The 16,964-nt window shown below is 38.0% G+C and overlaps 1 protein-coding gene across 2 annotated transcripts; it reads right to left on the bottom strand.

Annotated features, from left to right (window-relative positions):
- Nucleotides 1-12,627: 12,627 nt before the first annotated feature.
- On the bottom strand, nucleotides 12,628-14,653 carry NAP1L3 (nucleosome assembly protein 1 like 3). 2 transcript variants are annotated; one of them, XM_069463421.1, is made up of 2 exons: nucleotides 13,731-14,653; nucleotides 12,628-13,700 (listed from the first exon to the last, which is right to left on the bottom strand). In XM_069463421.1, the coding sequence occupies exons 1-2, from the start codon at nucleotides 14,352-14,354 to the stop codon at nucleotides 12,834-12,836; spliced, it is 1,491 nt and encodes a 496-aa protein (XP_069319522.1). In that variant the 5' UTR covers nucleotides 14,355-14,653; the 3' UTR covers nucleotides 12,628-12,833. The 2 variants fall into 2 exon arrangements, with proteins under 2 accessions (XP_069319522.1, XP_069319523.1); XM_069463422.1 differs by having other exon boundaries at nucleotides 12,628-13,670.
- Between the last annotated feature and the right edge of the window lie 2,311 nt (nucleotides 14,654-16,964).

Genomic DNA, 16,964 nt, shown 5'->3' with positions numbered 1-16,964 from the left:
ATATTTTAATATTATAAGCAACACTGAAATGAACAGTATTATAATTGTTTTTCATCACTATTATTTCCTTAGGACAAATTCTTTAAATATTTTCTGGGCCAAAGAATATGAACATTTTTAAGGTTTATGTTCAGTATTATCAAATAGTGCTCCAGAAAATGTGAACTATTTTACATTTCCACTTGTAGCATGTGACAGTGCATTTTCTTCACATATTGGAACACTTATGGGAATTTCGTTATTTTAATTTTGTCAACAAAACAAGTGAATAGTAGTATCTCATTGTCATTGCAATTTTCATCTTTTTTATTATTATCACAGATAAGCATTTTGTATTTTTCTGAATTGCCCATCCTTTTACAAATAGTCTTCTAAGTTTGTCATTCACTTTATACATTATTTTATAAATGATGTTAGTATGATCTTTAATTGAGAATATAAAAACATCCCAAAATCAAATGAAGGCTGTCACCCAGTCTTCTCTCTTCTACCTTTCTTTACGTACAAGGTATCCTCAGGAAAACTATCTCAAAGAAGGTTATGTGACAGAGAAGAAAGGCCAAGTAAAGAAGCTTAAATATCAACATATTCTGGTATTTTTGTTTTTAAAGAACCTAATGCATTTTTGGTGGATAGAAATATGTTAATGTGCCATGAATAGCACAACTTTGACTCAACTGTACTTTACTGTACACAAACACTTTTGGTTAACAAAAAGATGTTAATATTAGGACAGTGCATAGAGTTGAGCCACATTTAATGTGAAATAAGTGCTTCTGCTTCAAATAAGATAAATATGGTCTTTTCATATATAAATATTACTATAATTGAGGTTTGCCAATACCATTTGTGATCTCTTGCTTCCTCATGAAAATATCTTAAAATGAAAATCAAACTGCTGGGTTAATACTTCTTCAAACCTATAGCTTAATGCATAGCATTTGTTTTGTTATGAAGTTACTTTATCATTAATAGTTATACTTGTGGAAGTACTTAGTAACACAAGCTAAACAAACCTAATCATAACATTTGAGAAGACCTGGCTTATTTCTAAAACTGTTGTTCAGAAAATCAACCAGGGAATTCCCTATGCTAGAGAAATTTTCTGATGCTTTTCCATGTGCTGCTTAAAGATTGTTCCTTTAGTATAAATTGCAATAATTCAGTATTCATTTTCCTAAAGCTTCATCATGTATACAGATTTTTAAAAATAGCTATGTTCTTCCTCTAGCCCTTCAGACTAATTAAATACAGCTGTAGCCTTTTCACAAAATAATTTAAATTAATTGGCAACCTGCTGACATAGTTATTACGCTGTAAAAATCCAATTCTTCTCATATTTAAAATTATATTACACTCGTTGAAATGCTTTTCTTGTACTCTGAACCCAGCAAAAAAAAAAAATAAATAAATAAAATAACAAAAATAAATAAAAAGTGATTTATTTGTCCTGGTGCACTTTTTTTTTTTTTTTTTTTGTCTTTCAATCCAAAGACTGACAAATTCTACTAAGACTTGAAGTACACCTAAATAATTATAAGTAATGCATCTTATTGCATTAAACAGACTCCTTGTTTTTTATTGGATTAAAGGGACATTTTTGCTTAAAGCAAGACAGGCTGGTGAGAGTTAATACCAATATTAACAGATCTAACATTGTGATACTTGACCTAAAGCTGTAAACAGTGGTGATAGTTTAAAGAAAATATTACAAGAAAGACCTCTACTTTCCTAAAATTTCATTTCTCACTGGGTGCAGACAAAATGTTTTAAATAGATATCATCTGTTATGCCGTTCATTGCTTTTCACCTCTTATGTTCTCTTAAACTTCTGTAAGCAATTCTTAAAAGTGGACTTCTCAACCAAAAGATCATTTTTAAAAATGATGACAAAAAAAATCATTGACCCATCTCTGTGTCCGCTATTATTACCCTAATCAAAACTAAAAAAGGTTGTGAGGAAATTATTCCAAACTGGAAATAGTTTTAAGATTCTTATCTTATAGTTTCACTGGTGTTGTCTATGAGATATAAATATAGAAATGGGGGTTTAGGGTTCCAGAAAGGGTTCTATTGCATTCAACATTAACAAAGAAAAACGTATTTATCATAATCTTTTGATCAGGCAACAGATTAGGTAGAGTACTGACCCCTTCAGAGGAGTGGATAAAAATTCAAAGTGACCTTGAAAGACTGAAGATATAGAAATGATATAGGCAGGTAAGTGTTTGCCAGAAATCAGTGAAGAGCTATTGATTTAGGGAGGAAAAAATCCAAGAAAGGACAGGAACAGTTACACAAAATCTATGAAGGACAGAGGATATTTTCCCTTGAACTAAGATATTTTAACAGCTTTAGTACCATGATTTTTTTTTTTTTTACCTGGAATCCCAAGTAAAATCCACTTATTCTAATTATTGCAATACCAATACTAATTATTATTTGAATGGTTACTGAATGTCAAACACTATGCTAAGTCTTTGATAAAAAGTATCTCATTTAAGCCTTAAAATAATTCCAGGAATATTCAAGTAACAGCTACATTTTATAGATATGGAAAATGAGGAACAGAGGAGTTAAGTAACTTGTGTAAAGTCACTAAGCCAATAAATGACAAGAGTGGGAATCAATACCAAGTCTATTAGACTTCAAATCTGTTTTCTTATCCTGCAATGCCCAATTTTTATAAATTCCCCTTTGGGTTCTCCTCAAGGATGCTGAGGAGTAAATCACTTTTTCAGTTTTTTTTCCCCTTCTGACTTCTATTGATTTTAAACGCTAGTTATTGCTACTAACTATAGGAAAAGAGATAGGAAAGAATACAAATATAAGAAGGTGGAAAGCTAAAATAAATCTTCAATGGTAATGAATTAGCCTGCATTTAATTTAAATGTAAATTTACTAAGCCAGTTTTCATCATACCCCTAGGTATGGTAGATGTGACCTGGATACTAACCCCTACTCAATGGCTTCACTAAGCTATAAATCTTGACACAGTTACTCAGACATGAGCTATATAGGTGGATTCAGGTGGGGGGCACCACTGCTAGACAAGATGGAATTCTTAATTTTCTTCTATAAATGGGTACTCCCTTTGCCTCCAGGTTGTACTTATTTCTTCTCTGCTGCTTTCAATGGCCCTATCTAGTCCTGAGGATGGGCAAAAAAAGTGCTTTTCTAGGTGGTAGAGGTGGTATAAAATAGCAGTTAAGAGCATGGACTCTAGCCAGATTGTCAACTTTAAAGCCTGGGTTTGTCACTTACCAGTTGTGTGAGTTTGGCCAAGTTACTCAATCTCTCTGCACTTCAGTTTCTCCATCTGTTAAAAAGAGATAATAATTGTACCTACTTAATAGAGCTATAGTAAGGATTACCTGAATTATAATATGTGCATACCTGTCATACAGTAAACATTATGTAAGCATTTGCTTTTGATACTATAAAGCTTTCAGATTTTAGAAAGAAGCCCCCTGTAATCCATTCTTTTATTTATTTATTTATTTTTTTTGATGCTAACAATGACATTTATTTCTAGGTTAGAGGACGAATAGATGATATTCAGTGAAGATAGGGAATATAGTAGAACAAGAAGTTGGGGGGAATTATAATGAGTTCAGTTTTGCATTGAATTATATTTTACATGTATTTATTACATCCACTGTAAAATGTGGTACACGATATTGGATACCCAGAGGATTCTCTGTCCAGCGCACCCTTCTCACTTTTAGGACTGCCACTCCTCCCAGAAACATGGGTCACTCTCAAGTTCACCCAAGCTATGACAACAAGAGTACTTGGCCACCACCCTAAGCCTCAGTTTCTTCATATGAGGTGGAAAAAATGTTGCCCAACTCACAAGATAAGTAGGAGATGCATATAACACACATATCTCCCAGATGCACAATCAAAAATTATTCCCTTTATCTTAAATGTACACCCTAAAATTTCCAGTGGGTTTTGGAGGAGGATCTTTTGTCCCTATGGTAGGTTTTAGCTACTGGCAGTCCTACTACTTCCCTTTCACCTGGTTTTATTTCCTATAGAATAGTCACAGATTAATGGCTAACACAATGGAATATACTACTTAGCAATAAAAAAACAACCTATTAATACAGGTACAACTTGGGTGGATTTCAAGATTATTATACTGAGTGAAAACAGGCCAATCTCAAAAGGTTACAATTTATATAATTCCATTTATATAACAATCTGTATGATTTTGTCATTTCTGTGAATCTTTAATCGTCTCAAAATAAAAATTTAAGAAACATTAGTGATTCAATGTGCATTTTTACCTATAGGTGAAGCTAGGCTAATTTACTTATTTGGCCAAATCCAATGTCCATCAAGTTGGTATTTCTGAAACACTATTCAGTTAGGAGAGCTGTTAATATCTGTGCTGCAGAAAAAGTTTTCTGAAGTCAATACATTTCAAGAACACTGCATACTCCCCTCTTGGAAATCCCCCTCTATGTTACTCTATGGTTCTCAATCCTGGCCGTGCATCAGATTCATCTGAATAAAAAATAAAGGAACAAATGACCTTTAATGAATAAAAAAATAATCAAAACCCAAGCCACAAACTGAAAAGAATATCTTTCAGTAACAGTGAAATTTGGACCAAAACAATGCAGAACTCTGAGTCGAAGCTTGCTTCTGTAGATTTCTGGCAGGGCACAAATTCCCTTGTGTTCAGGCCCTGATCATTTGATTCAGGCTGTGGCAGACATTGAAAGGAGCAAGGAATGACCCCTTAGGAAAACAGATTTGTATATGGAAGGGGAGCTCAAGTAAAGGAGAAATTATACCAGCATATCATCTTCATTTCCTGAGAGCCTCTGGAGACTGCCTCAAATGAGGAAAGAGACAAGCAAGAGGTATCTCTACAGATGTTAGCCTGTCATCTGAACAGAAATTAACTGTACTAGATCACCACAGAACACCTGTAACTCAAGGTATTTCACTGCGTTATGCTAACCTACAGCTCATTCCATAGCTTGTGAGGGTGAGGGCTGAGGAAGGAGAGAACACCATAAATTGAGGGGAGAAATGCCTTCTGGCAGAAAACATGACAATTTAGAGAGAAAATGATAATGAGACAAAACTGAATTGAAGTTTCTGAGATGCCGGAGCTTATTTCCTACACTTCAGCAAACAGTTTCCCCCATTCAAAGCTGGAAAAAAAGACATAACACCTAAGCACAGACAATTGAAAAATAAAAAGCAAAATAGCATAAGCAAAAGGCAGGCCAGAGGTTGGAACCAAGGACAGGCTTTTCAAAAATATTCAGCTATTTAACAAATAAACTTTACAATTCTACTGAAGAATATAAAAAAGATTTGATTAAACGGAAAGACACAGCTTGCCCTTGGACAAGAAGAATGAATAATACAAAGATCCTGATTCTCTGTAAATTGATCTGTAAACTCAAACAAACTTCAATCAAAATATCAATATGTTTTGAAGGGTGTAGTAGGGGCTTGAATAAAAGTGATACTGAAGTTCATTTGGGAATAAAAGTGAAAATATCTAAGCAAATATTAAAATTTAGTCTTATAAGTAACTGTTCTTACCAGATAGCAAAATATACACGAGAAATTTATGTTTTAAAAGATTTATACTGGAACAAGAATAGCACCTCTGAATAGAATAGTCCATAAATAGGCCCATACATATAAAAGAATGAATTAGATAATAAAAGCAGCAATTAATTATGTTGGATATTCAATATTCAATAAATGGTGTTGAAACAATTGCTTAATTGTGTTGGGAGGAAAAAGTGGCATAGCTATGTTGATCTTTACATCAAAATTATTTCAGAAAGAGCAAAGTATTAAATGAAACTACAAGAATATTGTAAGATACAGAAGCAAATTTAAAAAATGATCTTATGACTGAGTAGTACTCCATGGAATACATATACCAGATTTTATTAATTCACTCGTGTATTGATGGGCACTTGGGTTGATTCCACATCTTCTCAATTGTGAATTGTGCTGCTGAAAACATTCTAGTACAGATTTTTTTTTTATAGAATGTCTTTTTTCCCTTTGGATAAATACCAAGTAGTGGGATGGTGGGGTCAAATGGTAGTTCTACTTTTAGTTCTCTGTGGTATCTCCATATTACTTTCCATAGAAGTTGTACTAATTTGCAGTCCCAACAGCAGTGTATGAGTGTTCCTATCTCTCTGCATCCATGCCAAGATTTGTTGTTTTGGGACTTTTGATGAAAGCCAATCTCGCTGGAGTTAAGTGATATCTTATTGTGATTTTTACTTCCATTTCCCTGATGATTAGAGATGTTGAGCATTTTTTCATATATTTGTTGACCATTAGTCTATCTGTTTTTGAAAAGTTTCTGTTCTTGTCCTTTGCCCACTTTTTAATCAGTTGTTTGATTTTTTCTTGCTGATTTTCCTGAGCTCTATATAGATTCTAGTTAGCCCTTTATCGGATGTGTAGCATTCAAATATTTTCTCCCATTCTGTAGGTTGTCTATTCGCTCTAGTGATAGTTTCCTTCACTGTACAGAAGCTTTTTAATTTGATCAGGTCCCACTTATTTACTTTTGTTGTTTCTGCAATTGCTTTGGGGTCTTCCTCATAAATTCTTTGCCCAGGCCGATGTCTATAAGAGTTTTCCCAACATGTTCTTCCAGTATTCTTATGGTTTCATGCCTTGTGTTTAAATCTGTTATCTATGATGAGTTGATTTTTGTGAGAGGTGAGAGGTGTGGATGCTGTCTACACAGCCATAAAAAAAATAGTGAACTACCTCTTGTATTATCCTGGATGGAGCTGGAGCCAATTCTTTTAAGTGAAGTATCACAGGAATGGAAAAACAAGCACCACATGTACTCACCACTAAATTGGGACTACATGATCAGCACTTATGTGCACATATGGAAGTAACATGCATTAGGTGTTGGGCAGGTGGGAGGGGGAGGAGGGGATGGGTAAATTCACACCTAATGTGTGTGGTGTGTGCTGTCTGGGGGTTAGGCATGCTTGTAGCTCTGACTTGGGTGGTTCAAAGGCAATATATGTAACCAAAGCATTTGTAGCCATGTAATTTTCTGAAATAAAAATTTAAAAAATGATCTTGGTGTTGAAAGTTCTTTCTAACCCAAATATCAGGTCTGTGGAAAAATTGTCTTCCATGAAACTGGTCCCTGGAGCCAAAAAGGTTGGGGACCAGTGCTTCAGAGAATTTGCTGTGTTCTACATCTCTTGAAGAAAGGTATAATTGTAAATACTATGCGTTTTATTTTTATTTATTTTATTTTATTTTTTATTTCAGCATATTATGGAGGTACAAATGTTTAGGTTACATATATTGCCTTTGCCCCACTGGAGTCAGAGCTTCAAGTGTGTCCATCCCCCAGAAGGTGCACACCCATGAGGTGTGAATATACCCGTCCTCTCCTCCCCCCTCCCAGCTGCCCAACACCCAGTGAATGTTACTACTATATGTGCACTTAAGTGTTGATCAGTTAAAACCAATTTGATGGTGAGTACATGTGGTGCTTGTTTTTCCATTCTTGGAATGCTTCACTTAGTAGAATGGGTTCCAGCTCTGTCCAGGATAATACCAGAGGTGCTATATCACCATTGTTTTTTGTGGCTGAGTAGAACTCCGTGGTATACATATATGACATTTTATCAATCCACTCATGTATTGATGGGCACTTGGGTTGTTTCCACATCTTTGCAATTGTGAATTGTGTTGCTATAAACATTCTAGGGCAGATGTCTTTTTTATAGAATGTCTTTTGTTCTTTTGGGTAGATGCCCAGTAATGGGATGGAGATACTTCAAAGAGCTACAAGTAGAAATGCTATGTGTTTTAATACTTAAACATTTCATTTTTTGACATTTTGAAAATATACCCTACAAAAAAATGCAAAATGTAAAATTTTAAATACACCCTGCTTCACCAAATCATATTGTTTTCTAAACTCAGATGTTCACAGTATTTTTCAGATCTTGAAAACTCAGCTTTCCCATCTCATAAATACTTGGGTCAGGATCTCAGTCAGCCTTTTAGTTTGTTCTTGTCCTAGGTTCACACAATCTCCTGTTTAGGGTAAATATAGTTTCTGAATTACAAAAGTATGTTAATTAAGTTCCAGCAATCACAAAGTCATAAATGAACATGACTGTTCCCCCCCCCCATGAGTTCCACTTTAAACCACTGTAATATTTCAAGAGAACTTAAAGAAATAAAGAACTATAGGAAATACATAGGCTTTGGGAACCTGTTCCCTTTGAGTTAGAGTGTCCCATTTAAAATGTGATTACCTTGGCTTTTAGAGGGAGGTTCTTTATTTTCCTCCGTCAGTCTGATGTACTTTGCAAACCTCCATTTCTGAATGTTCAAAGAGAAAGGGATCAAGAAATCTCATTTTGACATCAGCTCCGATCTTCTTCAACACCTTAGTTTTGAAATATTCGTTTTGTTAAAATAAAATATAAGTGTATAACTTTAAAAAGCAGCATATACTCAGTACTTTGAGCATTTTTTTTCTAAATCATTTTTCTTGTTTTCAATCTTTGCCCCCTTTTTGTTTCTCAGTTTAACTAAATAGGCCTCGGAATCCCGATGCTTGTTATTCAAAATCTCATCACTTTCACAATGCTCAGTTTGTAATCTGCAGGCACAACTCCACATTGTGCTCCACCGGGGCATGTATGATGAGGGTTTATACTTTTTTTTTATACTTTTTTATATAAACCGTCATCAAGTGAGGGTTTATACTTTTTTTCCCCAGAGCTCATAATTCTGATCAAATTGAGCTTCTATCTTATCACATCGCCCCTGAAGCTTTTTGAGGGCAAATATACCGGTATCGCCAGACAGTGTGGCACCTCGCTGCTTGGCACACTCTAGCTGGCAGGATGGGACATTTACATCCATTGATTGTGTTGTCAGTTTCTTCATTCAGCTCAGTTCCTTCCATTACCGCTTCAGTATCCTCTGCTGTGGCTGCTTATGAAAGTCCCTTATTGCCTGAGCCCGCAACATTAAAGGAAAAGAGCAAACGTTTAGAGTGACTATTGTGCACACCAGAAGAGAGGTGCAGAAAAGACTCAGTTAAACACTTCTCAGGGCCCCCGCCCCCTGCCCTTTAGCTTCCGTCCCAGCCAGCTTTTCCTTCTAATGTCATTCATTGGCTGGGCAAGTATGATGGACAAACATGCAGCCCAATAAATGTGCCACCCCAACGGGTTTCCTGGCTCTGCCCACCTTCCTTAACCTGCCAAGGTCGTTGGGGCAACCACCACAGACTGCTTGCAATGCAGGAATCCCAAATTTACTGATGCATAAATCCTTGGCACCTCCCCCGCCCCGCCCCCCTTACATTTTAGAGTTAAAAAGAACACTAAGCTGTATTTCCAATTAGCTTCTCTTACACTCACCCAGTTGAATTCACCTTTTGATTTGAGCCAAGAACTTATGATGAAACGTTAACAAGAGACGGACTGGGAGAAAATACACGAATCCACAAACAGAGCATATCTTAGTGTAGTGTGTTCTGAGTGATTTTTATTTCCTGTAAATATTCTATAATGCCATGTGTTCCTTTTTTTTTTTTTTTTCCCAAAACAAAACGCTTTTATTTGGTCCACTGGAGCCTGAGTCTGGAAACCACCATGGAGAACCGTATCGTACGGGATGGGACTGACAATTGATAAAATAGTCTCTGTGTCAGAAGAGCTGGCCGTATGTACAGGGTTAAAAATATTCACAGCTCAGAGTAAAAGGAGGCCCAAAGGGGAGAGGGGAATGTTTTTCTAGGTGTAAAAACCCCCGGCCCCGCGGGACAGGAGGGCTGTGGGCCGGCTGGCTGCCGCTGCCTGGGGGCCGCAGGGCGGTGAGGGCCGGCTGGGGGCCCAGGAAGCTGCCTCCAAAGCGGCGGCGCGGGTGACGCTGGGCAGGTGGGCGGCTCAGCTCCCTGGGCGTCCGGTGGGGACGGGGCCGCTGCCGCGCTCTGTGCGTGGGCTCCCTCTTTTCCGCAGGGAACCACCGTCTGTGGAACCTGGGTCTGCCCCCAGAGCCCAGCTGCCGGCCCCCCACGGACACCCCAGAGCCTGGCGCCGAGCGGCTTGTCCTGGGAGGCAGGTGCCCGTCTTGGGGAAGGAGGGTGTCCCCTGCCCAGCCCCCTCCAGAGACACTATGTAATCCCCGGAGCGTCCGCCAGTATCGATGCCATGACCAGGGCTGGCGGGCTGGGAGCCTGGCCCAGCGGGCTGTGCGGGGAGCCGCTGTGTCCCCAGCACCTCCAGACCACGGCCAGGCAGGCCAGGGGCCAGCAGTCCTGGGCCAGCCCCATGTGTTCCTTTAATGTGGAAAATGCAGAGGGGGAAGGTGCTAAATACTTTGAAATACTTTGGTTAAAAGGATGTTGCATTCCATGTAGAGATTTTTTTCTTTTTCTTTTTTTTTTTTTTTTTTTGCGGGGGGCGGGGGGTTCACTCTGTTGCCCAGGCTGGAGTACAGTGGCACTATCATAGCTTACTGCAGCCTCGAACTCCTGAGCTCAAGCAATCCTCCAGCCTCAGCCTCTCCAGTAGCCGGGACTACAGCTGTGTGCCACTATGCTGGGCTAATTTTTCTTATTTTTTGTAGAGATGGGGGTCTCACTATGTTGGTCAGGCTGGTCTCCAACTCCTAGACTCAAGGGATTCTCCCACCTTGGCCTCCCAAATTGCTGGGATTACAGGTGGGAGCCATTGTGCCTGGCTCCATGTAGCAGTTTTAAGGGTACTACTATCTGTGATGTCTGGCAAGCACAGTATATACATCCAACTTGAGAACCTATGCAGCCACGAACCAAGTACACCACACATTTATTATAGTCTTCATTTTGGTTCTGGCATATACATAAATATACCATATCCACTCTTCATGGATGTAAAAAATATCAGAAATAAAACAGAAGATATCTCAAAAATGCATGGTATTGCTGAAAGCAATAATTTGCTTACTGATGTTATATAAATCATAAACAACCTAGATATCCAAACACATGTGACTGGTTAAATATAATATGTAATTGGTTGTAATATTTTTACATTAATATACATAGGGGAAACTATTGTTAAGCAGAGATAAAAGCAAAATATTAAACTATATATATAATGTGGTATTTGGGAAGACTATTAAGTAATTTATGCCTATAGGCCCAGAAATTCTCTTTTTCCTGCCTCTTTCCTGTAAAGTCTTCAGGGAAAATAAATGTGGACCAGGAAATGCCAAATGTGAAATAAGATACCATTTTATTATTTGCTGTGTTTGTGCCTTTATGCCCAGTGCAAAGCTCTCTGGTAAACTGAGTTTAAGGGGCTTCCTCCTCACACTAGTCTCAAACCAAAATCTCAGAATCTAATTACCCTGTGGCCAACTGCATGGTGCAGAAGAGGTGAGAGGTTGATACCACTATAAGAAAAAATGAACCATGGTATTGTGTTACCTCCTCTCAAGTCAAGGCAGAGGGTGGGTCCCAGGCATGTCTTATATAAGCAGCTTTTCTGGATGAGGCACGTCTGCCCTCCTTCCCCTCCTCTCTCCAGTTCCAGTCCCCTCCCCCCATTCCTTCCATTCCCCACCCCTCCCCTCTCTTCTCCCACTCCCCCTTCTCCCAATCCTCTCCAACCCATCCCTCTCCTCTTCCCTCCTCCCCACCTTCCCCTCCCTCCTCCTCACCCTCACCCTTACCCTCTTCCCACCTCTATTTCTACATTTCCCTTTCCCCTCTTGTTCCTCTTCCCCTCTCTGTCTCTTTGTCTTTTTCCTTCCTGTCTAAATGTGTATCCTCCAGTAGAAGAGCTAAGATGTGGGAAATTTATTAGAATGTTAATAATAGTTATCTTTTGTTAAATTTTCCTTTACCTCGTGATTTTCTACCTTTTTTTACAAACACCATATATTTTATAATTAGGAGACAATGCTTGATTTTCATAGCATGACACACTTTGACATTTATTTATTTTAGGTTGCAATAAAATAACATGAAAAACAGTATCAAATGATGTAAATTGATATTCATGAAAGGCAAAGTAGAACATACTACAAAGAAAATGTGCTATCTTTAGTTTACAATACACAATATGAGGAAACACTTTTTTAAAATACTATGTCATATTAACACCTCAGTGGTAAACAATAACTTCATATTGATTAAATTTATAGATCACTAAGTCACATAAACAAGCTCACAGTCATATCAAATGTGGTCTTGACAGACATTCTTAAATGTAAGCTAATCTTTTTGTTCAAGCAAATTTCACAATACACTGTTCTAATTAGTATACGTGCTGTATTTCTATAGCAAAGTAATGAAGGCACAGCTAGTGCAAGCAGATTTAAACTTTTAGTCTTCTGGCTGGAAAAAGGAAAAAAAAACACTTGCATTGGTACTTCATAAACTTTGTTTTTTTTTCAAGCAAATATTAACAATTCTGACAGTTTTCACAGCTACAATCTAATAAGAACATGACAAAAGAACTTCACAAAAATCAACACTCTGTAGCACCAAACTGACATGCTTTAGATACTGACAACAGCTTATATATTTTGAATATTACACTACAATAGGCTAGATAGAATAAACTAAGACACTTTTTAGGACAAATTTTTTTTTTTAAATAGACTACCAAGAAACTACGAAAACACGAGACTGTAAGGAATAATAGCATTCAGGTTATTATATGGCAGGTTTTCTTCTTTTTCTTTTTTCAAGGCTATATGAACTTGCTTCACTTCTTGAATTTTTAAGATTCTTGAAAAATCTTTCAACATCTTTTTTATTTTTGATATTTCCTGTTTCCCTAATCTCTGCCATCTTGATAGTAGGTGCCATTGACTTCACCTGTGTAGTAATAGATTGATTTCAGGATGACATTATCATGTAAAATTTGACCAATTTCAAAGTCCTCATCAAGGATAGCATCTTCTCGTGGCTCCAGCTTTCCGATCTTAGGAATCTCAGGAGGACTAAAGAAATTAAAGAATGATGCATTAGGAACCACTCTTGGCTGGATTTCAATTTCTCCAGTAGCAGTTGTGCGGCTCTGGGTGGTTGTCACAGTAACATCCTTTCCTCTTCTCCAGTCTATCTTGCAGCCTTTGCAATCTTCAATTTCCCATCCCCAAGAGAAGAAGGGATCGTTGTGATCTGGTCTTGACTTTATAAAATATGTCTTCAGCAGCACCTCATTTGTGAAGTATGGATTGGGTAGAAAATGAAATTCAAAGGTGTAACTAATAGGCTGGCCAGGTTTTGAGAACTTCAGGGTAACATCAGACAAGAACTTCAGAATGGGCTCATCATACTTCTGAATCATAGGCCCGAGCTTTTCAACATTCTTTAAAACAGTCAGCCAATAGTGAGGAATGCCTTTAGGATCTTCTGTTTCTGGCTTTTCCTTCCTAGCTCTTTTAAGATTCACTGTTTCCTGAAGCGTTTCCTCAGGAACTCTTTTATGAGCCTCCCTTACTGTAGTAGCCCTTGCTTTAGGCTGTTTATCTTCTGCCTTTGTCTGGGGGGCTCCTTTAGGTTCTTCTTTTACTTCAGGTGTCACCTCCATACAATCTTTAGAATTTGCTTTTTCTTCGGCCTTTACCACAGGAATTTCTTTAGGAACTTCCTTTTCTTCAGCCTTTATCTTAGGAATTTCCTTTTCTTCAGCCTTTACCTCAGGAATTTCCTTTGCTTCAGCTTTTACCGCAGGAATTTCTTTAGGAACTTCCTTCTCTTCAGCCTTCACCCGAGGTTTTTCTTCTTCTTCTTCCTCACCCTCTAAGGGAGGCATTTCACTAGGGCCGTCATCCTGCACCTCCTCATCACTGCTGAACTCCTCATCCTCTGAATTCCATTCATATTCTTTTTCTGTAGGCTCATATTCTGCATTGACGATTTGATATCGTCTATCATTCAGCGGCTTATTGAGTTCAGCATATTTTCTTTCAAGATCATGAATTGCCTTTAAGAAAAGGGAGTCTACCTTGTCAAATTCTTCTTGAATATTTCTGAGCGCCTGCACACGATTTCTAACTGCCGGAGGCAGCGTCTCCAGGAAACTTGCACCAGACGGAGGCCGCTGTACCCTTCTGAATGGCTCAGGTGCCCTCTTCTTTTTATAAAGGCGGTTGCGGCTGTTGCTGCGGCTGCCGCTGCTGCTGCCGCTGCAGCTGCTGCTGCAACTAGTGCTGCTGTCAGAGCCACTGCTTTCAGAGCTACTGCTTTCAGATTCTTCCCCAGAATCACTAGACGAGCTAGCCATCTCCTCCTCTTCAGCATCCCCCTCGGCGGCAGATTCCGAGACCATTTTAGGATCTGCTTCTGCCATCTTGCAAGCCTGCAAATCTCTTTAAGGTGGTGACTACCACAGAGACCGCGCGCCCGGAGAGGGGTAGAAAATGACTCACGGATGCTTGGGTGGCAGCGACCGAGGTCCGGGTTGTCGAGATGGCAGCGGCGATGGCAGCAGCGGCGGGCAGGGCGGGGGCTGCAGCGGCCGGTGCTGAGGTGGCTGCGGCAGCGGAGGCCTGAGCGAGAGCGGCAGCAACAAGGCCTCACCCAGCTTCAGCTGAGGCGTAGCAGAGGAATGGCGCAGTTTGAGACCCCGAAATCTCTTCTCGTTTTAGATCGCGAGCCCCCCCTCCCCTCGCAGGCAGACCTCCGGTTAATTTCGTTCCCAGTGTGCCTTTAGCACGCTCCTCATTTGCTGGACAACCTTGATTGATAAGCCTTGTGCCCAATGAATGGCCAAATGCAACTGCCCCCACCCCTGGCTCCACCCACCTTCCCAGACGCTCCTTGGTGACTGAGGCACACACCCCTGAAAGACATTTTTTTCCCTCAAAATTGTGTCTTTATAATTTTATAATTCAAAAAAAAGAGAAAAAAACAAACAACAAAAAAAAGCGTAGACATGAGGTAAAAATACCAGCCATAGTTCCTAACAAGGGAAGAAGAGGAGTGCCTTCTTTCTCCCATCCGCCCATCCTGAATTCCCGTTTGGTTTGTCACGGTCCTCTTGACAAAAATCTGTTTTTGAAAAAATTCAAAGAAAATGATATAAATGGCGTCATTGGGTAGTATGACTATGGGTGATTTTAAAATACCGATTTTCTCTATTTTATGAGCATGTATTTTTACACTGGAAAAAAAACGGGAGTCTTTTATTGGCAGAGGGGGGAGGGGCTAGACAGCAGGCATATTGCATTCCACGTAGCAGATTTAATAAGTGCTGTCTGTGATGTTTGGCAAGCCTGGTTTATATCCATCTACAAGGTTTGCGAGCCCATGTTGCCGTGAGTCAGTTACACCATTTTTATTATATTTCTCTTTTTAAACGGGCATATAGTATACCCCAACCTTGCTGCTAACTTGCCACGTAGTACTCAGAAATGCTTGCAACAACCTTGTAGATAAAACAAAGGGGTATTCAAATGTTAGGCAGTATTATTAAAAAGCAGACGTTTTATATTATACTTTTGTGCAGCAGGTTTCAATTCCACAAACAGCAGGATGGGAGGGGGAATTTTTGCTAATGAAAGTGCATCCTCTGTTAGTGTATGCGATGTCCTCTGCTACCAATTTCCTTCTAATATTGTAAAATTCTAGCATTACTAAGGTATTATTTACAAGTCCAGTAATATGTGAATAAACTTTTGCAAAATGAAGTTTAAAAACAGATATTTGTTATTTTTATTTACAGGAGTCTTTTCTGCTACAGAACAACTCCCTTGGTACAATCAAAAAGACCAGTGTTTACTTTTCATTGAAAGGTAAGGAGCCTATTTAGCCCATTTTTATGAATGACAAAAATTACGCATCTGTATTTGAATAAAAATTTACAGGATATATAGTCTTTTAGAGATTTAACTGGACAATATCTTGGCATTTTTATGGAAGCAGAAAAATCCACAGAGGTGATTTGGCATACTAGTATACAGAATAACCTACTTAACCACATTTACAACCTACGTAATCACAATCTCAACCTGGTCATAGAATACAAGTAGTAAACTGAAGTATAAAATATGATGAATTATTCATTTCAAATGAGGAAAGATATTAAAGTTAAATTAACCTTTATGCTGCTTTTTTATCATAGGATTTGTGCTTTGTCATTTAGTCAAATGTTTTTTTAAAGTTAGGAAATGCTTTTCTATTTCATAAATGAATTTACTTTTATTATTTCTCTCTTATTGTCAAAGTATATGAGCATTGTAAACATAAAACTCCAATATAGGAAATTCCAGTCATATTAAAACCAGACAATCTTAACAACCACATAATAACCATTGTTAGCATTTTGATGCATTTCCTTCCAGAAATTTCTTTGTGCATATATACACCTATTTATGTATAGTGTTTTATCTATGTGATATCATATTATGTTTTGTGATCTGCTCGTTTAATTTATCAGCTAATTATGGCTACATTTTCATAGTAAATGATCAGCATCTAATTTTTAAATAAATGCATAGTCCGCAGAAATAATTGCCTTAATTTAACCAGATTCCTGTTGTAGTGCGGCTATTTCTATACCATCTCTCCCCTTACATACACACTTTTTTCCTGTTATAAAAAAAAATTGATCCTGAATATCTAAAGCATGTATCTCTATCCACTTGTAAAAATTATTCATAAGATAAATTCCTAGAAATGAGGGTTCTGGATATGATCTTTTCATACTATGGAATTATTATTTTATACATATTTCCAACTCTCTCCAGAAAGGTTATCACAATTTATAGTCCCACCAATAGTGCATGAGAGTTCATTTATTTCGTCATTCAACTAAATTTATATTTTCATGCCTGTCATGTACCAGGCATGTATGGTAGAGAATTGTGGCATAATGGTGAATAAAACTTACTGAGTATGTATCCTTTCATTGAATAATTTTAATCAAAACATGTACTATACAAATGATTTAAGTCAATGA

This window comes from Eulemur rufifrons, chromosome 30, assembly GCF_041146395.1.
Source record: "Eulemur rufifrons isolate Redbay chromosome 30, OSU_ERuf_1, whole genome shotgun sequence".
NCBI classification, from domain to species: Eukaryota; Metazoa; Chordata; class Mammalia; order Primates; family Lemuridae; genus Eulemur; species Eulemur rufifrons.
This window is presented reverse-complemented; position numbering and strand designations above follow the sequence as displayed.